General features: G+C 40.7%; 1 protein-coding gene across 4 annotated transcripts in view; it reads left to right on the top strand.

Annotated features, from left to right (window-relative positions):
• Window positions 1-1,567: 1,567 nt before the first annotated feature.
• The window catches only part of GLCCI1 (glucocorticoid induced 1), a gene marked incomplete at its 3' end in the record, with an annotated part of 55,394 nt that continues 31,836 nt past the window's right edge, over window positions 1,568-25,125 (top strand). For all 4 annotated transcript variants that reach the window (XM_081996635.1, XM_081996634.1, XM_081996637.1 and 1 more), the window contains exons 1-2: window positions 1,568-2,129; window positions 21,419-21,570. In XM_081996635.1, coding sequence (XP_081852761.1) covers window positions 1,676-2,129; window positions 21,419-21,570 — 606 coding nt within the window. In that variant the 5' untranslated portion in view covers window positions 1,568-1,675. The remainder of the gene's footprint in view (window positions 2,130-21,418; window positions 21,571-25,125) is intronic.

Genomic DNA, 25,125 nt, shown 5'->3' with positions numbered 1-25,125 from the left:
TAAACACTGCTCTTCTGATGGACTCAGCTCAACTTATCTTTCTGATCTTAGAGCCATTTATTTTCTGTTATTAAGCTACTCATCTTAAATCTTTCTTTCCGTCCCATTGTCTCATGTTACCAGTTCATCTAATGGGAGCTCTTTCTTGTAGAACAAAGGCACTTTTCTTAGTATTACTGTAAAACTTTTTATTTTCCTCTCGACATTCTCCAAAAACTGTTTTTTGACATACATTAGGAAAAAAATCTCATAAATTCCATATACACTTATACGAAATGATGAAACTACATTTAATTAGAATTTGAAGAACATCTTGATCTTTAAGCAAAAGGAAAATCGTTGTGAAGGCTCGACAGTCACACATGATGGTTGTGAGTAAACCTCGTTGCAGGTAATTTTGGCTCTGTTTCTGAGCCTTCCCTGCACGGGAGCAGAGAAATGGCTTAGAGGTAGAGAGTCTTCTGGGATTAGGGTGAGTGGCAGCCTCGGTTCAGACCACCTGCTCGCTGTAGTTAGTATTAAGTCGGCATCCTCGTAAAGTGAACTTTAAGCTCAAGATCGCATCTTGATACCTTACTGACCAGGCCCCCCGCTGGGCTGCTGCCCGCGCCTTTCCACCGATTGCCAGTACAGCCCAGTGCTCCCAATTTACACAGACCCGCGGGATCGGGCATCCCACCGCAGCGTCTCCTGGCGGCGCCCCCGGCCGGCCACCCCCCGCACCCGGCCTCGCCGGCGGGCGGCAAGGAGCCAGCGGAGGAGGCCATCTTTACCGGCCGCTCACACAGCCCCACGCTGGGCGGCCCGGGCGGAGACAGCTTTGCGGGGAGAAATCGCCCGCTGCTCTGAGGTAAAAGCTTCACGAGCACAGTTGCACCGGCCCCGCCAGGCCTCCTCCGACCGCCAACCACCGGGCCGCGGGACGACTCCTCTCCCCCCGGCCCTCCCGGGGCTGCCACATCCCACTTCCCTCAGACCGCCTCCGCCCGCCGGCGAGCCCGCCCCGCGGGCCCGCCCCGCCCCACGCCGCACATCGCCTCCTTCTCATTGGTTGAGAGCTAAGAGCGACGCCACCGCTAGCCCATGGAACTCGAGTTGGCGCGGCGGCGGCGCCCAATCAGGGTGCGCGCCTGCCGGCCCTGCCCGTCGCGGCCGGGCGTCGGGGCTGCGCGTTGCCATTCGGAGGCAGGGCGGCGCGGGGAGCGGATGGTGGTGGCTGTGGCTCCCGGGCGCTGGCGGGGACAGGAGCAGGAGCTGGCTGCCAGGGCCTCCCCTCATCCCCGTCTCACTCCCTTTGCTTGCGTGCGCCTTCGGCGCGCCACACCGCCGCCCGCCCTGAGCCGGCAGCGCTGTACGATGTGAGCGGCCGCGGGGCTCGGCAGCGCCCCCGGTGCCCACGACGCTGGGGCGGGCAGCGATGGCCAGAGCCTGGCGTGGGAGCAGCCGCCGTCGCCGATAGGAAGCGCTGAGGGCAGCTGGGCAGGCGACGCGGAGAGACTCGCTTGGGCTGTGAAACGCTTGTCCCGTCCTGCCCCGCCCCCTCCCTTCTTCCTTCCCCCCTCCCCTCCTCCTCCTCCTCCTCCTGCGGCCGGTGCATGCGGGGCGCCGGGGGTCGAGCTCGGGCTCCCCGCAGCCGCCGGAGCGAGTGACCCGCCGGGTCCTGCGCATCCCCGCCATGTCCTCCTCGTCCAGCTCCTCGCAGACTCCTCCGTCCCACCACCAGCCCCCGCCGCAGCGGATGAGGCGCGGCGCCGCTGGGTCCCCCACTGCCGGCGGCGGCACGGCCGGGGGCCCCGCTAACGGCGCCGGGGGAGGCGCGGCGGGGACCAGCCGGTTGCTCCAGCCCATCCGAGCAACCGTCCCGTACCAGCTCCTGCGGGGCAACCAGCACAGCCCGACTCGGTCCCCCTCCGCCTCGGTGGGCAGCAACACCGGGCCGGGAGGCGGCGGGGGTCGCGGCGGAGGCAGCCCCCCGCCGCCGCCCAGCGCGACGCCGCCGTTGGCGGCAGGAGGCGGCGCGGCGGAGCCGGGCAGGGTGAAGGGCAGGCAGCGGCGCTCGCCGGAGAGCGGCGGCAGCAGGAGGAGCAGCTCACCTGAGAGACGGAGCCCCAGCTCCCCGGTGTACAGAGGTAAAGCACCGGGACAAAGCCGGCGCCCTGCTTCCCTGCCCCCCGCGGGTGCTGGCCCGGTCGGGGCCGCTTTGCCTTCGGGCACCCCCGTCACCCCCTCCTCACCCCCGGCTCGCCGCTGAGGGGCGTGCGCCCTGCCCTCCCCCCGGGGCCGCGGGGGTGGGAGCCCGGGGAATGCCGGCCCGGCCCAGCGGGAGCAGCCCCGCTGGAGTCTTGGAGGGTGTGTGGGGGGTGCGAGGATGAGCCCTACACACACTTCCCTTCCCGAGAGCGGGGCAGGTGCCGTGCCCCTGCCAGTACGGCAACCGAGCGGCGGAAAGCGCCTCGTCCCGCCGCTTCCCCCCAGGGAGGCGAGGAGCCCTTAATGGTTATCCTCCTCCTCCTTCTCGGAGGGCGAGGTGGCGAGCCAGCCTGGGAAAAACACCCTGGTCGTCGTCGTCCCCGCCCCCGGCCCTCTCCCCGCCGGCCTCGGGAGGAAGTGCGGAGCGGGGCGGGGGGAGCCCCGCCGCCCTCGGGGGCCGCCGCCGGTTCCCCCCTCCCGGCCTGGCCTCTCTGCGGAGGGGGGCTGCGGGGGTCTGCCTCTGTCCCGCCCGGGCGGGCTGCGGGAGTGGAGGTGTGCATGAGAGGGACGAGTCTTAAAATCAACACGCTTCCCTGCCTACAGGTGTAATTATTCGGTACGGGTTGTTAATGGCTTAGATGCGTATCTGGGGTGTCACAACCCAGTTCGTAAGTGGTGTGCTTAAAACCAACCCCGAAACGCTCTTCCTTTCAACAGAGCTCGGTTTCTGAAAGACTTGCGGTTTTATAACAGGTTAAAATATGTAATGTTTTCAAGCACAGACTCCAAAACAAAAAGGAATTTCCCATCTTGAGATGCTTAAAAACAAATAACACAGTCTGCCTCCTTGTGATACTTAATACTGAATCCTTGAGACTGTAAAAAAATCCCAGCAAAACCCAACCAAAAAAAAAACCCCAAAACCCTCCCCAACCACACCCAACGTAGCCGAAATAGGCCTGTAAAGTTTAAAATGTAGAATTGATTCCGTCCAACTTAACCTGCGTCAGGTTGTCTGTTAAGTTATTGAATGTGTTAAAGTGGCAGTGGCCATCTTACCTCCCCTCACCCTTCCCCCATCACTTTAGCAGTTGAATGGATCGGACTAAATCCACTTTTTATGTTACCCTGCTGTAGCTATCAGGTACCGCATATCATCTCTTCCTGGGAACGGTTTATGTGGTTCAATACCCCTCGCTTGTTCTGTCCCTTCCTTAAGTCTCACTGTGTTTCGTTTTTGTGTCAAATTGTGTTCTGTGTTGGTTGCCAACGTGTTTTGTAGCAGTGGAATCTGTTGTCTTCTCCCTGCTCCCCCTCCTTTCAGTTTTAACGTGTAGTAAAACCTTACAATCTGTAGTATTTGTAACTTCGGCAGATCCCTGTCATCAGAACGGTCCTAGGACATGGGCAGCATTTTGCGAATGAGCGAAATGTCACTGCCGGTTACGCCTGGAGTTAGTTTACCCGATACAGTATTTGTGCTTATGCAGATGACTAAATTGGTTGCGTTATAAACTGAGCAGAGATACTTTGTAACTTATTTCTCAAAACCAGCATCTATTTATGCAGAAGTTTTTGCATGCTTGAAAATGGAACTGGACTTCAGTGGTTTTGCTTCATTCAAGCTATATTTAAAATTTTAAAGATCGTATTTTTCCCACTGTATGAAACAGTTCTAAAATGTAGACTTCTTTTTTTCCTCCTCCTTTAACCTTTGGAAAATGCTAATGGGGAACTAGGCAAAACAAAAAAATCGGTGCATATGAATAGTGATGGTGCTGATGATGAATACTGTAAATTATTTAATTATGGGAACCCGGAGGAAAACATTGTAGTGCTGCAGTGTGTAAAGGTCTACGCTTAAGGTGTATTGAAGGGGGAGGAATCTGGGCACTTACCTGCAAGCAAGGAAGAATACTGCAAAGCCGTGAAGTATTTCATTATTATGTACGTATTTTTTGTTAGAGGGGAAATTTTAATTTTTAGAAAGTGGTTTCAACCTTCTTCCTCCGTGGGCTATTTTAGCCTTAATAAATCAGACTATAAATTAGTATTGAATGACTTTTCTGTCATTAAACTTGTTTGAGCTTGCCTCACGGTGAACCACGTTAGCAGCATACATGGCTTGATTCGGTTTAATGAGTGCAATGTATAAAATCATAAACAGTCCGTCAAGAAATGCATGCTGTAAATCTGTATGCCTTGTGAGGAATGTGTTCCCCCTCCTCCAGGTCAAGCCAGCTGCTGCTGCAGAAGCTGACATCCTCTAGCAAATCCTGAATGAATGAATGAAAACAACGTGATCGCCCTAATAATGACCACAATTGCACACGTCAACAGCTTTATTTTACCGAAATACAGGCACCATTTTCTAGCAGGCGAGAGCAATAAGATACCCTGTATCTTTGGTCTTGCACATGAAAAAAGGTTGCCACCCCCCCTCCCCAAAACATAGAGCTGTTTCTACACAATCTGGAATATAGTTGCATGCCACGGGGCAGGATTTGGTCTTTGTTTCCCTGCTTTTTCTCAGCATTTTAGTATATATGATGTGTGGATACTAAAAATGATGTTTGTAGTCTATACGGTAGTAGTAGTATATAGAAAATTGATTGCTGAACCGGAGGACTGCTGCAGTAATAATGGAGGACTTGGCGGGGAGCAGGGGGAAATGTTCTGATTTCAAACATGGACCATCTTGCTGCAGCTTGTTAAACAATGTGCTACTCTGGCTATTTATAGTTGTTATCAGTATGCAAGTCTTGGGGAAGCGACTTAAGTTTTTTTTTGTGTCAGTTTTGAAAAAAACATTTCCCACTGCTGTAAAATAGCTGTAAAATGTGAGCTTAGGCTCTAGGTATAATCCTGTTGTTTGTCTCACCAGCGCAGGAGATCTGTTTGTCTTTGGTTCTGCAGTCTGACTTAGAGTGTTTCATGAATGTGCTCTTACTGGAGACTGCTTATGATTCTGATGGACAGATGTTTTTCTCTCTTCTTAAGACGCCTGCCCCTTCCCCACCTCCTTTCAGCCTTTTCCAGTATAGATTCCTTGAATTTGCTATCCTACTAAGCCATTTTGTTGTGGATATTTTAGTGATTTGCCAGAGGTTCTTTTTATAAAGGAGATTTCTGTGAAAACACTCCAGCTTTGAGCCTCTACAGGTCAGAGCAACTACCATTGCAGGCGTTGACATCACTACTACATGAATGGAAGCAGCATGCTCTGTTTCTTCTCCCATCATCATCATCTTTTCTCCCCTTTCTTTCTAGGATGCTGTAGATGTTTTTGTTCTGCAGCAAAACCCCGTGTGTTTAGAGCTGAAACATTAAGAATTTGATGATGCTTTCTTTAAGTTTGTGGATTGTATTTGGTTACTACTGATACCGAGTACATGAGAAATCATGAATGCTATGTACTAATTTCAAGGTGCTAAAAAAGGAAAAAGAAAGGGGAAAAAATTTCTGATATTGTGGAGTAAACCTGCAATGTGTGAGTCTGCTCCTTTCCTCTTTCTTAAACATGTTTATTCCTTACTAGTAGATATGTTTTTATAGCGTGCATTCATGCTTCAGAGAGTTGGCAATGTCAGAAGCGTCTGGCTGAATGTAACAACACATGGGTTTTTTTGAGGGAATATATCCGATACATCTCTGATTGCATAAATGTAATGTCAATGGAACGTGAAGCAGCGTGGTTTACGACAAAGGACATTTCAGTAATGATGCAAAAAAATCCTTTGAACAGGTCAAACAAAACATATTAGTTGGTTGTGAACATTTCTGTTTTACAGAAAAAGGGCAAGTTGTTTTCTTTCTTGCCTTACCTGGATAAAATCAGTAGTTTCTGCTATTATGTAAAGTAGCTTGCATAAATATAAGAGAGTGGGTTTCCTGTTTAGTTTGTTTTTCACATGGTATGTGATGTTTTGTATACAAGGAGGGTATAAATGTCTTCTGTATGATTCAAGCTCAATATTATTTTATCAAATGCTTTGATTTGTTCAGTGTTAACTCTGGTGGTACTGTAATATTATGCTTTGTATTTTTCTAACTTTCACTTACATAGTTTATAATATAAACTTTTTCCATATTAAATTTTGGAGGAAAAGGTTAGTTTTAAAGACATTTGAAAAATACAAATCAATTTGGCTGTTAAAGGTTCCCAATATATTTTTCCTCCCAAAATAACTCCTGAAGTGTTGCCAACATCCGTAAGAGAAAGGAATTTAAAAAGGTGCAAAACAACTGCATAACACAGTTCTGAGTAATAAGTGTGTATATCTGTCATTATGCTAGTAGATAAAAGGCTAGTGGCGTAAGACAGACAATATTGCTATCTCGAGACTTGTTAGGGATATCGGCATTTAAAAAACCAAAATTCAGACTTCAAAAGGCAAAACTATTTTAATATCCTGGATTCAAGCTATCCAATATTTTGGCATCATAAGCACCTACACGAGAGATCAAGATCTTTTCCTTTATTTTTAACAAATGTAGGTAAGGAAGTAATTTTTGTGACGCTTCCTATTTCCTGATGCCTGAATAATAGCAGTATTCCCATAACTGTATGGTCAAAACTGTTTTGCTCCAGCTTTGTCCCTCTCTCTTCCCAAAATAGCTTTCATTGGTGTATAATATGATGAAATAAAAGACTGGCTAAATTTGAACCAGTTGTCTTGAACTCAAAGGCCTTTTAGTTGCATGTTTTAACATGACTTTAAATGAGACTAGTATATGAGATGTCCTTAATAAATACATTTCATAAAACAAATTGATCTTCTCTTAGGTGTTAAAACAACTGCAGGAAAGAAAAATAGAAAGGTATTTTCTCCATTGAACTTGAATGCTACTGTAGTAAGGCATTAGCTATTAAGAAAGCCTCTCCCCCCACCCCCACCCCCCCCCCCCCCCCCCGCTGGAAAAAACAACTTACAAAGTAGATGTATATATCTATTTTATATCAGAACCTGACCTTTAATTCTTATTCTTTGGATGTAAGCAAGTATTAGCGTGTTAAATATGGTTGAACTGAAGTTACTTGCCAACATCCATGATCCATGCACAGTCAAAAAGTGGCTAATACTGACATTTGGTTTCTGAAATTCATGGTTCCTGTTTTTTGTCCTTTCCTTTCCCATGGTGGTGGGGTGAATGGAGGTTCTTAAAACACAGGGAGTGTAGGTGAAGGGACTTTATCTTAGAATCCTACAAAAAAAGTCAGTTTGCCAAGTATAGACTGACAAATAATGAGTTGTTGAGCTTTGCTATATTGTGAAAATTCACAGTGGAAACCTAGTTATTTTTAAAATTGGGTTTATGCTACTACTCTCAATATTATCACAAAAAAAAAGATAACTGATGCAGTAATTCTGAAATTTCAATTCAACCTGGACTTGAAAGCAATAGTTGTAGCCATGCAAAACCTATTGGAAATAAAGTATATGGTCGTCAATGTTTCAGTTTAAGTGAATATTTGAAATACTTTTTTATGGGATGTAATCAGTTGAGTAATTATCTTCATCTGAAGAAGGTTATAGTTTTGGTGTGTTTTTTTTTTTCCCCACAGTGAAAAATGGAAGTTCCTGTTGAAATCGGTTGGCAATATCTTCAATAGAGAAAAGTATTTCCAACACTTGGCACAATAGTTAGTTCTCTGTGGATTTAGCATATGTTGAGGAAAGGTTGTTAATATAGTAGGGTTTAAACATCGACTAGCATTTTTTAAAAAGTATCTTTTATTAATGGAAAAAAAGGACCCTGTAGTAAAGATACATAGCTGGAAAACTTTGCTCAAGACTTGAGATGGTTAACTGTTAATGATCATCATCTTGCTTTAATGTTAATATTTAAATGCATTGAATTCTCTGTCTTTCAACACTGCCTCCCATGTAAACTTGTAGTGCCTAAACAATGGCTTAAGGCATTTTTCAGGCAAGTGAAATAATATTTACATCTCATCATTAGAAGGGATACATCCACAGCAACTTGTCAGCCTGAGATTATCCCCTTTTCCTTCGTGTCACCATTTTTAAGGTGTAAGCAATTGCAAAATGAAGAGAATCAGAGATTAGAGTGATGGAAAATGGGTGTTTGTGCTTAACAATCTAATCCTTCTTACATTTTGTGTGTGTATTTACCTTTTTCCAAAAATTAGATTGTTCTTCAGTTGTGCTTTAATTTTTCCCCTCCTTATTTGACTTTGAAGTTCACCGCCACCACTAATTTGTATTACGACTATTTTTGAATTGGAAAATAGCTGATGTGTACTGAATGGGATCACAGTTTGAGAGGTGTTCAGTATGGATACCACACAGAGTGTTAATAATACAAGGTATAAGATCAAACGTTTTGAATGGTGACTAAGTTTCTCCAACTCTTTATTTTTCCAACGCTAGGATACTATCCACGGAAACACCCAACCCATGGTTGAAACAGAAATACACATTCTGTCAGGAACCCTTTCCTGCTCTCCCAGCAGCCTGAATATGGACTTAAGGGAACATCTCTGGTCCTATGTGGTTCCCTTGGACTGTCTGGTGGTGACTCTGCTCAGACTACATGTTCTGCTGCTAGTAAAACAGAAGAAAACATGTAGGAGCGGGAAGCTTATCTTGGGGAAAGGAGACCCAGCCAGGCCAAGTGGGGCCATGCTGGGGAGCACCCTCAGCCCGCTGCCTCTGGCCTTGTAATGCTGCCCCGGTCCTGTTCATTTCTCTTCTGCACCCCCCATGCTCCTTTGGTATCTGCATCACTTCTTATTAGCTGCTGCTGTATCCTACCAAACTATTGACTTACCACCCTGTTAAAAACAGATTAGCTTACTTGGGAGGGTGGGGGGGAACCAGAAGGTGTGGATGTCTGGCTCAAGTGATAGCTGTTTTCTGCACAGTTTGTAAATGGGGATTAACCTAACCAGTTGGTGTTGGGTTAATGGAAGATGGTTTTAATGGAGAGTTTTCATTTTTTGTATTAGTAGATCCCCTAATTAGCTTTCCATATTAGATACTGCTGCTTCAGAGACAATATGTACTTCCCAGCAGGTCATAAAATGTTACAAGCTTGGGTTTTGAAACCTGAATGCAAGATACTGTATTGGTTAGACCTTATTTAGTGTTGCATGTGCCCTAACAATAAATGATGTCACATATGTTGGTGTTTATAAGGATTTAACTTTCACTGCTGCTACTGTTGAGGAATAGCTGTTTGCAATGGATCTTATTCTCTGAATCAGATACAAATGAGTGATTAACAACACTGGTTCTTATATGCCATTTGTTTTGCACAACCTGAAACTAGTTTTACCCAAACTACACATTTTGTTTCCTGTTTAGGAAGACTCTGTCTTGTATTTTGCTCATAAGAGAGGTGACTGAGTACTATAGCAGTTGTGTTTTTTGAATAATCTAAAACCGTATTTGCTTCTCACTCTGCCTTGAGATAGTCTAAACTGGAATAATAATTACAGAATCACAGAATGGTTTGGGTTGGAAGGGACCTTTAAAGATGAGCTAGTCCAACCCCCAATTTGAGTGTCCCATTCCTTGAACAGTGCAAGTCACCTGTTTGAACAAGGTTAGCTTCATCCTCCTTTCCTACACTCTCAGCACCAGGCAATAAGCAAGGAGATTAGTTGTAGACACACTTTTGAATTTCAGGAATTAACACTAATATTTAACTGGCTTGGTTGATCATTGCAAGATCACTGGCATTCATATTACAAACTTGAAACTCATTTCTGCAGCTGTATGAATTCTAATATTGTTTTAGTACATATAAATCTGTCTTTTGGAAATGCTTTCTGTAACAGTAACCACTCGGTTGTGAACCAATTAAATGTATGGCAAAATGGGTATTGTTACATGGTGTGCCTTTTAATCTCTGTTTTGGTGTACAGTGCCTATTCTGGAGTTCTGATGGAAATACTTTGTGAAGGTTGACTAGCTGGATTACCTGTATATCTACATTTTTAAAAAGGCTTCATGGTTAGAAAAAAGTAAACGTTTTAATACAGGTGTTTAGACCGCAGTACTAAAAGTAATCAAAACTAATAATTTGTTGACATCTGTCAGCATTTGGAAATCAAACTGTGATTTGGAAATAACATGTTCTTTTCAGAAAACAAATTCTGGTTATTCAGTACTCAATCACTAGCAAATTCTGTTAATCCTAGTCTGCAGAAATTAGTCTGTAAATACAAAGACCACTTTTTCAAAGCATGACATGCGGTCAGCCATTGGCTGTTTGGGAGCAGTTTACCGAAGTGCAGATAGAAGTGCCTAGGCTTGTGAACATATGGCTTCCAAGGATAACAGTACGTCTGTTTTCATTAGACGAAGCGCTGTACCCATGCGGGATCAGAAATATTGCTGGATAAACCTTGTTCCCAGAACTCAGGCCACTGACACACAGCATGGAGGAGCCAGTGAGCAGCTCTACAAGACCTGTGGGTCGCTGGTATTTAGGTTGGTATTTAACATGGTCTCACTACCGCTGCTTCTGCACGTCAAGGCAGAGCTCATTAGGCCAGTCGGACTAGAAGATGCTGATGGTTACAGCAGGTACCTGTGTGGTGCAATCTGTGCTCTGGAAGGGTTTGGTGAGTGCAGTTCTCACACATGGAGTCAGCTTAACTTCAGGGCCGCATGTCAGCTAATCAGTCTTACTGGAGTCTGGAGCTCTGGAAAGTACCTTGCAAAACCCAAGTGGCTTTGTGGTGTTGACTGTGCAGTTAGGTGTTATACCTCTGTATGCAGTATGTCATATATAATTCAAAATCTTTCTTTATACTGGTATCTTAACTTTCTGTTATTCAAAGTAATGGAGAGGGGACTTGCTCACTAAAAATTAAACCCAGATTTATGCTGAGTGTCCCGGAACAGACTTTGAACAGTGTGACTCAAAAAATACCAGCTAACTGCTGAAGAATGCAGAAGGTTTACACAGTAGTTGGGAAGCTGCCAGGTTAAAGGAGAAGCTGTCTTCACAGAAGTAAATTTCAGTTAAGGTGTTCAAATTTTCGTTCTTAACTGATAGCTGTGTTTGCTTGATTGTGGCAATTGACAGTGGAATACTGTTACACATCCTTTCTCTCATACTCTTGATTTCTCTGGTATTTCACCTTCAGTGGCTCCTTTGTTGTACCTGATACCCTGCCCTGCATCATCATCTTTGCAGTGTTTTCTCCTTCCCCGCACCCCACAAAGAAACCATAAAATATGCTTGAAATACTTGATGTTCATTTCAAGGGGAACAAGAAAAAGTCCTAATCTGGTAGAGGAAAGTTTCTCATGGGCAAAAATGTAATTAACTCATGCACGTTTGAAAGTAATGTGTATTTGAGAAATGTCCATACAAGGAAATGACTGGAGGCACATACTCAATTTAGGAAGTTGTCCACACTGAAGATCCAAATAATCTTTTGGCATTACTGTAGAAACAGGGACACTCATGCTTTCAAACCAAGTTGTGTATTGAAGTGTGCAGTCCTTATATTGTTTAAAATACTAATTTTGTGAAACTGTTGTCTACATCTACCTTAATTTCTTCCAAAGAAGGCACTAGCCTGTTAAGACTATTGGAGTCTTACGATTTTATTTAGTGGTGTGTGTAACCTTTAATACAAAGATCTTTTGATTGCAAGAATTATAGCAGAAACTCAGTTTGGCTGCATGGAAGATAGGAATACCAAGTCTGACAACTCAAATCTGGGAGAAGCAGAAGAAATGGGTGTGCTGGCACTGTATATACAATAAATTTTAGGTGTTTTCTACAGCTAGGACTTTTTAATCATGCAAATTTACATGCATATACAGCAAACCAAAAAATCCTACATAGAGATATGTTCTAAAATTCATAAATCTTGAGTAAAGTTTCAGATTTCAGAAATAAATAGTTTGAAAATTTGGCTAACCAGGGTTGCTCTGACTTGAATATGGAGAGGATCTGTTTTTATGACAAATGTTAATTAACACTATTGGAATCTTTCAAACATCAGAACAACTCAAGGAAGTGATCTGATTGCATGGGCACTTGTCTCAAAAAGTCAGCAATGAGAGAGAGAGCCTGCAAGAAACAGCGGGAAGAACTGGGAAAAGAAGGTCACATTATCAATTAAAAAGTGAATCTTAGCTGAGAGTTGTTAAAACCCAAACTGACTTGGACTTTGCATGCTTCAAGACAGACAATAGAAACATGCAGCTAGAAAAATAAAGAAAAAGTAGTTGCAGCCATTCACTACCAAGAAAAAAGAGATTAAGGATGGTCTGAGATTGATTTGCTGGCATGTATGGTTTCAAAATCAACTCCAAGGAATAGTAGCAAAAATCTCAGAGGAAATAGCACAGGTAGTTATGCAATGCTTTGTGCTCACCAGGACGAATTATAAGTAATCAAGTTTCAATAAGGAGAGTGATTTTTAACCTAGTCTGGTTCTAAAAGATAGAGATCTGTTGGTCTAACTTCAGCTATAGGTGAAACTTCAGAAGAAATTCTAAGGGATGGTGGAAAGCAGTGAGAAATGTTAAAGTGCAGAATGAGCTTTCCAAATTGTGTCATGCTAACCTGGTGGTTTTGATAAGAGAACTGATTTTCTAGACGGAAAATAGATCTTATCTGCTTAGGCAAATTTTAAAATTAGGGTGATGAAACCATTGATGAATTTTGAGAGGTTTAATTAGTACACAGGAAGGTTATGCAACAAGAGTTGACAGACCTTGGGAATGGAAATAAAAATTTTTGAAAGTGAGATTTAAAAGTAAAAATTGGAGGTTTATGTATGTGAGGTTGTTCTTGAGCAGAATATATTTTCCTTGAAGTGGGGACATGTAATTTGAAAATGCTGGAGGGTGGAGTTAGGTGATGGTGGGATCTCTAAACTGCCAACATGAAGTGACTGAAAAAGTACTTGGGCACAGGTCAGGTCTTGCAGAAATGAGCAACCTGCTGCATAGGGGCCTGCTGAGACGTCATCTGGGATTTTGCACACAGTTTTGGTGCTCTGCAATTTAAGAAAGATAAAATCAAACTGAAGTAGACTCAGAGAAGGACTACTAGGTTAAGAGTTTAACTACGTGATGATAAAAAAAATCTACTCTGAATAAAAGTACAATTGCTTTCTCTGAATCCAGGTGAGTGGGGAAAGGGATGGAAGAACTGTAAGTTAGTGCTAGGACATGAATGGGTGGATTGGTTTGTCAGTGTAAATATTTATGTGGAACGTATGGCCTAAAATCATGGGGGGGGGGAATCTACCTGGAACATATTCCAGTAGGAATCGTGGGGGCAAAATACCCAGGTGCTGTAAGACTTAAGTTTGTAATCTGTTTTTAAGTGATTATATGTATTTTGTCAGTGATAGTTGAGAACTGGGCTCCTGATTTAGGAAGTTGTTTCTAGTCCTTTGTTTCAATGACTTAACTGATAATGAAAAGATAATTTATTTAATCAGCAAAGTTGGGTAGCCTGATTTAAGTAATCAATTTTAATCTGGTTTTACATTTCTATTTTTCAGTATTTTTTTGAGGAAAAATATATTATTCTTGTTTAGTATAATTAGCTCTGGCTAGGAGAATGCTTTCTATCTCTAATCACTGGTGATTGTTACAGTGGTATTGTAGAGCCTACTGTGCATTTATTACAGTTCTTTGTGTATTTTGATTGTGAAAATGGTGAATGATGCCTTCTGATTTTTTTTAAAGGGTTTTTATTCACAATTATGTTCAGCTGCATTTTTATGGAAAGTGGAATTAGATTACAGGTGTACAAAACCCTCACTTTTCTACATTTTGTTAAATTTGAAGTATTACAACAACAACAAAAACCGCTTCAGAGGCATCAAGCTTATTCAAGAAAGGTGATATTATCTTTAGTTACTGAATTAATTGCATGTGTTTATAATTTCCTTCAAGATTTTAATTATTAATACACTGGAAGAAAAAAACCAAACAGCTTTAGTACTCTTTTTGGTTCCCAGTTCATTCTCGATGTTGCATTTATCATTCAACAGATCTAAACTAATGAACTAAAATGTAGAAAATTCTCTGTACCTGCAGAAGTGCACAACAGTTAATGGTTGGTTGCGTGTTTCAATGTGCTCTTTTTCCCAAGTTCTTAGCTGCTGAGCCCTAATCAATTTTGTTTTAACTTTTTAAAGTGGGAACATTTTTGAGATACTTTATTAAATGATACTAAGTTTAGGTATTTGCATAGTATTTAGGTTTGAAGTGATAACAAAGAAAAGTATGTTCTAAAAATGTGAAATATATAAAAATCTGAAAGGCTTGGGATTAGTGTTTTACCTACCTAGTGTCCTGTTAGAGTGCGAATGTGTAGGTTACATCTGTTGAACAAAGCAGGCTTTTGTGGTATTAAACGCTTAGTCTTTTGTATACAGGTCCTATATGTGCCAGCAGTAATCTTTGTTAGAAGAATAACTTAGCTTTAGAGGGCTGAAACTTTCTTCCTTATAGTTTGTTTACTTTTCTTACTGAGATTAGAGCATTCTTTCTATGCTTGATCTCTAAGGATAATGTTGATTTTAAACAGGGGAGTTTTGCTGTGAACAAAATCTGAATTCTGAAAGATGCATAGTCATGTGTTACCATGTGTTATTTGACCTGTAGTTGAGTGGAATAGGGACATGAGGTAGAGACCATGTTTCAACATATATGCACAGGCAACCAAGATTTGAGAGTAAACTGTGGGTCCAATGAAATTCATATGCCTACAGGTTCATCCATCTGTCCCTCTTCCTCCAGGTATCTATAGCCTAGCTCTAAGCATTGTGCTTTCCTCTACAGTTAGGTGAGTAGAGCTGTATGTCCTTGAAGAGTCATGCATAAAACCTCCTTGATGGAAAGAAATGCCTTGATCTACCTGTTGGATTCAGTGACTAATCAGAAGACCTCTTCCCTTTCTAGGTGGCTTAGTCATGGCTATAAAAGGTAACTCAATATGGTTGCGTCCCAAAACCCTTACTGTGGGCCTTTGTCTACAATTTTCCTTTGACAGAACAAACTGTTCTTGTTTTGTTTTGTTTTCCCAGTATAGGCTACCTCTTGCATTGATAGTCTTGCTGTTTCATGCAGTTCAGTTTCAATTCTTGTAAGCCTCATCAGGTACAAAACCGAATGTGCCCTGACTACCAAACTGTAAAATGGCCTTTGTGGAAGACTGATTCCCCTCTTCCCCCCCGCCCCCCCAAAGAATCTTGAATGTAGAAGGCACTTCATTCATGGACCTGGATCTCTGAAAAGATCTCATCTTATGAAGTGGACTGCTTTCTGCTTGTTCAGTTTGGTTGTTGGAGCCTTGGTTAGGTTATGGTGCTGTTCTGTGCCTTTTTTTTTTGGTCAGTTCAATGCTATAGATAATGGGAAGAAATTAGAGTGCGTTATGTCAGTCTGTTCAGAGTAGTTAATTTAGAATGTCATCCTCCTTCATTTTTAGTCATCCTCTGTTTCAGTTTCTGAAAACAGAAACTTGGGAATAATTTCTGAAGTTGATACAACTGAATCAAAACCAATGTGGTGCACATAATGAAAACACATTTTACGGAGCTGAACGTAAAATAGTTTTGGAGATGTATCAGAAGGTAACTTAAAATGACCATCTCTTGTTATGTCCTCTTTGATATAACCTTTTGATAGTAAAACACTGTACTGCATGTTAAATGTTTGAAAAAGCTGGTATTTTGCTTCGTTTTAAGCTATTAAACAGGTTAAGGTGTTTAATTTGAAATTCTAGAAAGAAGAGTGCAACAACTGCATATTTTTTCCATTCAATTACATATTAGGGTGTTGTGTTTTTTAAGTTGCTATTTAAAATCCTTTTTTTTGTTGTTATTTTGTATGAACAGTACATTACAAACAGTATGCTCTTTGTTGTTCTGCACCACTCTGAACTGTTAATGCAGTCATTCAGCCAATTTGCAGATTGGGTCAGAAACAAGTCCGTCAGTCACTGGCAACTGGGAAATGTCTTTTGAGCCAATAGATCTGTCCTGTGGAGTAAAACTTCTAGGGACCCCAAATCCCTCATTAATCCTTTTCTTGAGAGATTTTGGCTCCAGTTACAAGAGAAAAGCCTTCTTGAGAATGGAGATTGAAATATTTTTTTGAGTGGCCTCTAAATCCCTATTATTCAGTCTTTTTCTTCACAGTGTCAGAGACAAATTCTGCAAATAAACATGCACTGGTTTGTCCATCTACCTACATAACTGGAGTGGGAAAGACCAATCAAATATACATTCACACATTAGTACAGTATCACTATATACTCGCTTAAAAAACAAACAAAAAAGCAAAAAACCCCTTGACCAGACTTTTCAGAGAATGTTCCTCCTCTTGTATCTGAAAGTCTACTTTTGTAGTACTCAAGGAGTCATTGTCCAAAGCAAGCAAGAGCAGAGGAATCCCTTATCATGCTTGTAGAAGATTAACAGAAGAGGGGACTTTTGACTAGAGATGTGTGGGGCAGTCAGCAGCAGCCACTGCTGTGGTAACCATGACCTAAGTGTTGGGCCACGATTCTTAGTAGTCACTGTGGGTCACAATTCCTTAATATTCAGCTTTCAATTTCTAGTTTATGACTTCCCATGCTGCATTCCCACATATTTCATTATTTAAGAGGCATTCACAAAGGCACTTCTGAATCATCGGGTTTTGAAGATTGTTGTAAATTTGTTACCCTCTCTAGTAGGAATGTCCTAGAAATATCTGAAACTCCTTCGTAATGTGATATCTAGTCTCTGCGTCTCCTTTGAGACAGACTACTTGAATTCTGGGGTTCATGGAAAGAGTCTTGAGCAGACTAGGATATCCATCAGAGTGAGTACTTCCAAGAATCTTTAGTATTTATGGAGAGAATTCTTTTGAAGTTAGTATTCATTTCCTAGGTAAAATCCAAAATTCTTTAGGAATGGATGAGACTTAAGCTTGGGACTTATTTCAGTAGTAGATCTGAAGGTGAACCAGAAAGATCTGCAGAGAATTATTAACTGAACTGAAGAGAAACAACATCTCATGAAACTTAATTGTGGAGTTCAGTACTGATATTTCATGGTGTCATGACTTGGCTGTCTTGGGTAAATAGCTTAAGATATAGACAAATTTTCAAGAAAAAAGATCAAAGATATTACTGCAAGAATGTTGTCTCACCTTTTAGCAGGAGAGTGTTACAGCTGACATGGATAATGAGATGACAATATTAATGCTCCTAGTTTTAGGGAAGAATGAAATTTATTTCATTTCATGTTTTTCATTCAACTTTAGAGGTAACTGTGTCATCTGAGAAGTTCTTAGGATAATTTTAGTCTTTTCAAGCTGGATATATCAATGCAAGGATGTGAGTGGAAAAGTTTTGGCCAAATTTGAACTGCGTCTGCTAACTGCTGAGAGAGAGATGCGAAGAAAAGATGGTGATGGATGAGCTCTGGTGGATTTAGCTGTTTTTATAATGGTACCAATGCTAGCTGTCAGCCTTGCTCTTCTGCAGCAGGTGATTTTCCTCACTGCATGCACGGCAGAAAGCATTATTTAAGCTAAAATGGACTGAATGTGGTTTTGAGATTATGTGCAGGTTAGCTGCCTCTATGTTGGATGGGAAGGCAATCTCTTCATTTTAGAGCTGTAGCAGATGGTTTTATTTGAGCCCTATGTCCTTTTCAAAAGAGCTGTCATATGTTAGTCTCTTACTAAATTACATTTTGCTGGCAGAGAAATGGAAACCTTTTTTCAGTCAGTCTAGGTGGTGTAACTAGAATTCTTTTGGCTCTCAATGCAGCATGCAGAACCATAATTTCATGATTTCATGCAGTTTATTTTAGTTGATTCCTGCTGGGAGGTAGGATCACGCTGAATTTCACCAGCTGTAGTATTCAGGTGGAGCCTTGTGCCATTTTATGTAAAATCATTTGTAACTAGAAATGTGTAGCAATAGCCCCTAAATACATACCATTAAAACTTGTGGCATATTTTAAATAACACATGAGGCATTTTGCTTTCCTATGAGCATGCATCTTGCTTTTGTAATTTCTAGCTAACTTTTTCAGGTAATGTTCTGCTTCTTAAATACTATGTTCCAAAGTTTACTTGTTCGGGAGGTAGAGCTGAGCTCCTTGTGAGATATGTCACATGTCACTGAGAAAGAACAGAATTGTTTTGAGTTACCACTGCAGTAAAATCCGCTCATACACTCTGACACAATACTGTCAGGTGTGGTATAGTCTGAAACTTGGGTAAAATAATTCTGTAATTTTAGAACTTTCTGAATATTGATGAAGCCTTTCTGAATGCTGAAGTCTGGCTAACTTCAGGAGCTGTTGAAGTGCTTCAGATATCTGATGGCACTTGCTGCACATTTTTTTGCTTCTGTGAGAAATTCAGAGCATGAGGTTTCCATCTGGACAAAGTGATTGGGACTGGAGAAGGATGTGCATGATAGGAGCATTGAAATCCCAATGGTAATGAAAGTCTGGGGAGAAGTGAAAATTCTGTAGTCACTTGTAAAGTAGGAAGAAGCCAGACTTACAATGAGGTGAGAAAAGCAAAATTAAGGAATAAATCCCGAGAACAGTTTTAGTATTTAGAAAACAGTTTAAGCTGATTTGAGCCACCACTGTGCTGGTCCAGTTCAGCTATGCTCTCCGTGGCATCCAGTCATCTTTAAGTTCATTACTATACAAGATGGTTTGTCAGATGCTAATTTGTAGACGTTCCATCAAATTTCATGCTTTGTAGATCCCTTCTTCTTTATTTTTTTATGGTCTAAGGATATATATCATAAAAGAGTGAGAGCCGAAACTGTTACTGAACAGACCTCAGTGCTGCTGCATCCCTGTTGTTACTCCTGGATCTCCTGTGGTTGTTTCTGCCTCTTATATTATGCAAACCTGCCTGTAATGGGGAAAACCGTGTGTTTATGACATTTTTCAGGTAGGTTTTAGTTTTCTTTGTTTGACTCAGTGAAAATCACCTTACTAGGTGGGTTCATACATCTGCGCATGCCATCGCAAAGTAGATGGAAGGAGCGCAGACAGCAATGGAATAGGGTTGGCGTTACACTAGTGCTAACTTGGATTGGTATATGCAGTTGAGAAGCGGTGTCGTTTTGTTTCCTGTGATTCAAAAAAATAGTGAAGGGTAGTAGGGACTTAGGAGACTGTGTCTTGAAGTTTCCTTCTCCTATTTTCAGGGTTTGATAGTGTCCGGCAGTCTGCTTCCAAGTTTACCATGGGAAAATATAAATGTAGTAACTTCTGGTGGTTGTGTCCGTTGCCATTGCAGTACAATTATGTGAGTTACTAATGCTGGGATTGCTGTTGCCTTTACTCGGTGTCAAACAAGATACAGATCTTGGATCATTCTCTGGTTGTATATATTTTATTTCTGTGTTTGGACTTGTGTTTTCTTGTAGGTTATTTTTTTTTTCAGCACGACTTTATAAATTTAAAGTTAGCAAAGGTAACTTTGCTTAGTCCTTATTTCCCCATCTTCAGACGTTGTCTTGCCAGTTTGTCTCTACATGGTCTCTAACTTGTTTTAAAAGTGCTTTTTAGTACATACTTAACTACTTACATATTTAACAAATTCCTGATAGATTTTTCATATGTAATGTATTTCTAATGAACTGAGCTTTTGGAGGAATTTTCAAAACTCAGGCTACCTGGGAAAGTAGTGTATTGTGCCATAGCGTGGCAGTGAAGGTTGGAAGAATGCTTTGTAGGTACACGTCCCTTAGGTGCTTTTGTGTTTCGGCACAATGTAAATACTGGTTTCATGTTTAAAATTTGTCGCCTTTATTTTGGATTTCAGGCTTTCTTGCTTCTAATAGTTCAAAAATCTTTCTTAAAATGTGAATGTCACAATTGGAATCCTATGAGAATAGATCTGTTTGACATTGTAGGGATTTGGTTTATAGATAGCATTGCAATCAAAGCAATTATATTATGCAAAGGCAGTATGATGTCATGCAAAGTATCATGCTTCCAATTCACAGCATTATTTAGAACTCTTCACCTAAAATTAGCTGTCAATGAAGTGTTTCAGCAGCTCTACATTTCTCTAAAATGGTCCGTTTTAACATCATCGTATTCATATATATCATACTATAAGCATGCTGTATTAGTGCAAGCTGTACCTTAATCATTGTGCTGAATGCGCTATAAGACACTAATGATGGAGTCTACCTTTTGAGATCCAGCAATTCGAGATGATATACAAAGAGAAAATGCATGTGGAGGTCAATGCCCGTCTTTGGTCTCGGAAGTGTGCTAGCAGGTCTGCTCTCAAGTTCCGAGCAGTGAGTAGGATTTTGGTGGGTTGGATCAGTGTGTAGCATGTGACTAACTTGAAAGTAATCTCACTTGCAGACTTCTTTTAGTAGGGGTGAGCAAGAGAGACAGTAGCTGTAATGTAGGGCTTAGGTTGGCTTATGTAAAGTCTAGAAAACGAGTATATGAAGTAATTTTGCCTAAAGGACAAAGCAAGATGATCCAGAGAGCATGCTGTAAAACTCTAATGTGGGAAAGAACAGTCTCATGAATCACCCTACTCTCTGCTTTCCAAATTAAATGCAGGAAAAAGTGTTCCATGATCTAGGTGTATGGGGAGAGAGGTACAGGGAGGAGTCAAAGATTGCAGGCGCTTTGATGAGTGAAGACAAACACAGTAGCTGCCTTGACCTGAGCTATGTCGGGGGAAATAACGCACACACACTTTCAGCTTGCTAAGGCCTGTATTGGGATCTTGTAAATAATGTGGAATGACATACATGAGAGCGAGAAATGGGATATGTGTCTTCTTAAGGATCACAATTTTTGTCATGATTTGTATTTTAGAAAGCTAAGCAAGCTGACTTAAAAAAAAGTAACCCAATACTGATGTTATATTTTCTATTTCTCCATGCCTGGCTTTCCTGAATTGCATTATCACCGTATTTAAATTTGCTTGATGTTTTTTGTTGATGAAAATATATCACATAAATAGCCTGGTTCTTTGCAGATATGAACACTTCAAGCGTTGTTGTTTTTTGTGACTGTTAAGTTTTTCCTTTTGTATTTTTTTTCCTGTGTCTGATGTTATTTGCTTTGATGTGATAGCATTCTTTTCAACTTGGTATTTAGACAGAGTTTTCTGATTTGTTCTTGCCATTGTGTGTCGTAGCTAGCTTTTAACATTTAATATCAAATTTAGCCTGACTTTTTTGTTGGTTTTGTTCTGATTTTCTACAGTGGACAGGCCAAAATCCCAGCAAATCAGAACTTCTGGTACCATAAGGCGAACTTCTTCTTTGGACACAATAACAGGACCTTACCTCACAGGACAGTGGCCACGTGATCCCCACGTACACTACCCTTCATGTATGAAAGATAAATCTACTCAGGTAAAAAGCTGTAAAACAGGATGACAGAGATGTTGTCATAATTTGTTGTTGTCAAAATCCATTGTCATAATGGATGTCTTCCTGATAATACTTTTAGCACCTGATCTGGAATCTTAGCTCAACTTAATTTTGAAGAAATGTGGGTTCATTTGATTTTATTATAAAGCCTTAAAAATAGGGTACAGTAGTGTTTTTTTAATCAGTGCCAGTTCAGTAACATGGTATGCGACAGATAACATTTTTATGCTTTTAGAAAACAGTTGTTAAAAATAATTATCTGTATGTGGGCAGATATGTTGAGGCTAAATAGCAGATTTCAATCTCAGCCTTGTGTCTGGTTTATTTTGAAGCTGCCCTATGCAAAATGGTGCTGAATGTTATTTAAAAAAAAAAGATTCCGTAATACTAGTGGCTGACAAACTAAAGATTTTACTGAATCATGGTAATAAATCTGTGGGTATTAAAAAGTGTATTTGGGGGGGGAGGAGAGAGGTTACTGTTAAAAAGAATCGATCATTTTGTCACTAGAGGGGAAATCAAGAAGAGAAAGCTGGGAGTGAGCATGTAACGTGGTCTTGAGATGTTACCTCTGCTTAGTAGCAAGAAAGACAAACAAAAATGGTCTGTGGAAGAGTGGCCTCTTGAAGCCAGACATCAGAGTGAGAGCCTTACCACCAGCTACAAAGGGAAGGCTACTGAGATTATTTATGGCCTGATACCCTTGTTGATACCCTTGGATCCTCCTCTGGGCTCTATCCTTAGCAGGAACCTCTGGCAGCTAGGCTGCTGTAGCATTCATAATGCTCCAGTGCTCTTTGGCTAGAAAGCTGAACATTGTTTCTTGGCTGATTCCTACTCATGCTGGAGCTTGTTGTCCACAAAGATGATCACTATAAAACAGGTAAAAAGGACATAATTCTAAAAAACCCAAATTATTAGCAAAGGAGTTGCATTCCTGGTTTTTCAGTAGTGTTATTAGGGTATGGAGTAAATCATCTGAGTTTGTGTTCTAAACTAAATTGGAAACGATAAAAAACTATCGATCTTTGGTTATATTTTCAATCTACAGGCCACATAGGAATGGTTGTTGAATCAATTTCCCATCTCTTGTGCCATGATTCTGGCCCATTGTTATCATGGGTGTTCTGCAAAGAAAAAGGATGCTTCTGTCATCCTACCTTTTGCTTATAACACTTTTGTGCCATTAAGAATTGTTTTTAATGGAAACATATGTGTCACAATGTGTATGATACCTTTAAAATGTCAAGGATTTTTCTGTCATAACTTGTAGGTTTATAGGATTTGGTTAGTTTCCACTGACTTGCAACGTTCTTGTCACCCATTCTGTCACCGTTGCTTAGAGTAAACGCAGCAGCTCTTTAAATTGATTCTAGGGTTTAGTCTATTTTGTGTAATACAGAATTTCTCAGGACAAGTTAGAATTTATAAATGATTTCCCACATCTCTCTAAAATCTACTGTAACACAAAGCAGGAAGCCCTCTGATGGGGGAACGATAAGTGTAGAATGCTTAGAAAAGAAAAAAGATCTGTCTGTATGATCAAGAAATCCTATTTAATGAATTTGGAAATCTGATGATTAAAATTGTTCAAGGAAACTTTTAGAAACTCTGGTGGGACCCTTTAAGAAAATGCTGTCTTCATGTCCTACTCATTCATTTTGAAACCAGCTAGCCAGTTTTAGCAAAAAAAGAAGCAGCAGCAGTCATCTTTACTGTCATGAAAGATCTACCTTCTTAATCCTGGATTTACTGCCAAGGTGCCTTCCTTTCACAATACTGTGCCTTGAAAGTCTTTGTTTTGAAACCATAATTTACATTCAGGAGATTTTCGGTAGCATACTTTGTAGTGACTATATTCTTAACCCCTCTGTCATAAAACAGTTATCCATATCAAAGTTTGTAAATACCCTTATGAATAGAAAATCTAGACTATTTAAACATTCACAAACAAACCTTTTCACTAGTTACAGAAAAGAGAAACAAACTTGTTCTATAAATATTTGAGCTTGAAGCATTTGGCAGTAAAATTGCTTTTCTAGTGAGCTCAAGTAAGTGTTTGGGTTATTTGACCTGTTGGCTGCCACCCTTTGCCTCATTCAGAAACAGAGCTCAGGGAGGGGAAAAAAAATAAAAAAGAAAATTTTACCTTTTCAGCATAATCAAATGTAACAGAGAGGAAAGGCACTACTGTTGTCATTACAAGGTGAAGTATTATTTCAGAGGGATAAGGGCAGGGGAGTTTCATTTGTGTGGATATCTTCTAGTAAGGAATATTAGCTGTCTTTTTGTTCAAATTATGTAAAAATCAAGAATTTATCAGTGTTTAAGTTGCGTTGAAAAATGTGTGTCTTGACTACTCAGGACTATATGAATATGTAAAATGTCACAAGCACAGTGACTGGCAAAGTTGTTTTAAATAAAACAGGGAGGCTTGTAGATGAACTTGATCATAAAATATTGACTTATGTTTTGGTTGCATGCAGTTTTTTGTTGTTAGAGCTCTGTGTAGTTTGAAGTATATCTAATTTCAAGAGCTAAGGATGAGTTCCAAGTCGTTGATAGGATGCATGCATGGCAAATTAAGTTAAATTAAATTAAAACCTTGCTCTTTGCCTGAGTACCAGCACAAGTACTTCCACTACTTTGTGTTTGCTGGCTAAGTAACAGTTTAGCTCATGGGAGTTCATATAGTTTACAGTAGCTAAAAATAATAACACTTGATAGTTTAGCAGAGTGGATTATGGTATCAAACAAAATAAATAAAAACAAGATAATGAAAATCAATAAACTTTTTTTTTGTATGACCATGTTTCATTGGAGAATAAATTATCGCTTGTTCTAGTTCTAAACTCGTGAAAAATACTGTCAGCATAACTTACATTGTAGGTGGAATAATTATTTCTCTTTCAAGGGTACTTTTTGTCCCTAATGAAACATTAATTTAAAATCCAAATTTTGTGCACTTGCGTGAAGGTGGTGATTATGGCTGTTCCCAGTTTCTTAGAATTCTTGTATTTAAAAAAAACCCAAAACCACAAGAGTCAGATTCTGGTCTTCATTGTGATCTGATGAACCTTTAATGAGTTTTATTCCACGTCCTTGTTTCCCACTTAAGTTCTATGAAACTCTGTAGTGCTCATGAATAAAATATTTCTTCTTTCCCTAAAATTAAACCAGGACATTTAAAAAAGGGTTCAATAATATCTCATTATTTAAATAAAGGAAACAGATTTTTGTTTGTTTGTTTTTGGTTTCTGTTGCATTTTGGAGAATAGTAACTGTAGTTCAAATTTCTGTGTCTCCCTTACCCACCTCAAGTGTTTTGATTGAAAACACTGAAAAGAAGTGAGGTTGTTTCATTTGCTTTTGGAAAAATATACTATGATGCTATGCATTGTGACATTTACACAATTCCAGATTTCTAAGACTTCACCATATTGTGATGCTTGTGTGTGTCTGTGTGCATTTGCATACAACTAGCTGCTCTTTTAAGGTGCAGCAAGTTTTGGATAATCAGAGGTACGCAGTTTTATT

The sequence above is a fragment of the Phaethon aethereus genome (assembly GCF_964289735.1).
Source record: "Phaethon aethereus genome assembly, chromosome: 2".
NCBI classification, from domain to species: domain Eukaryota; kingdom Metazoa; phylum Chordata; class Aves; order Phaethontiformes; family Phaethontidae; genus Phaethon; species Phaethon aethereus.
Note: the sequence above shows the minus strand (reverse complement) of the source record. Positions and strands in the feature narration are given on the sequence as shown.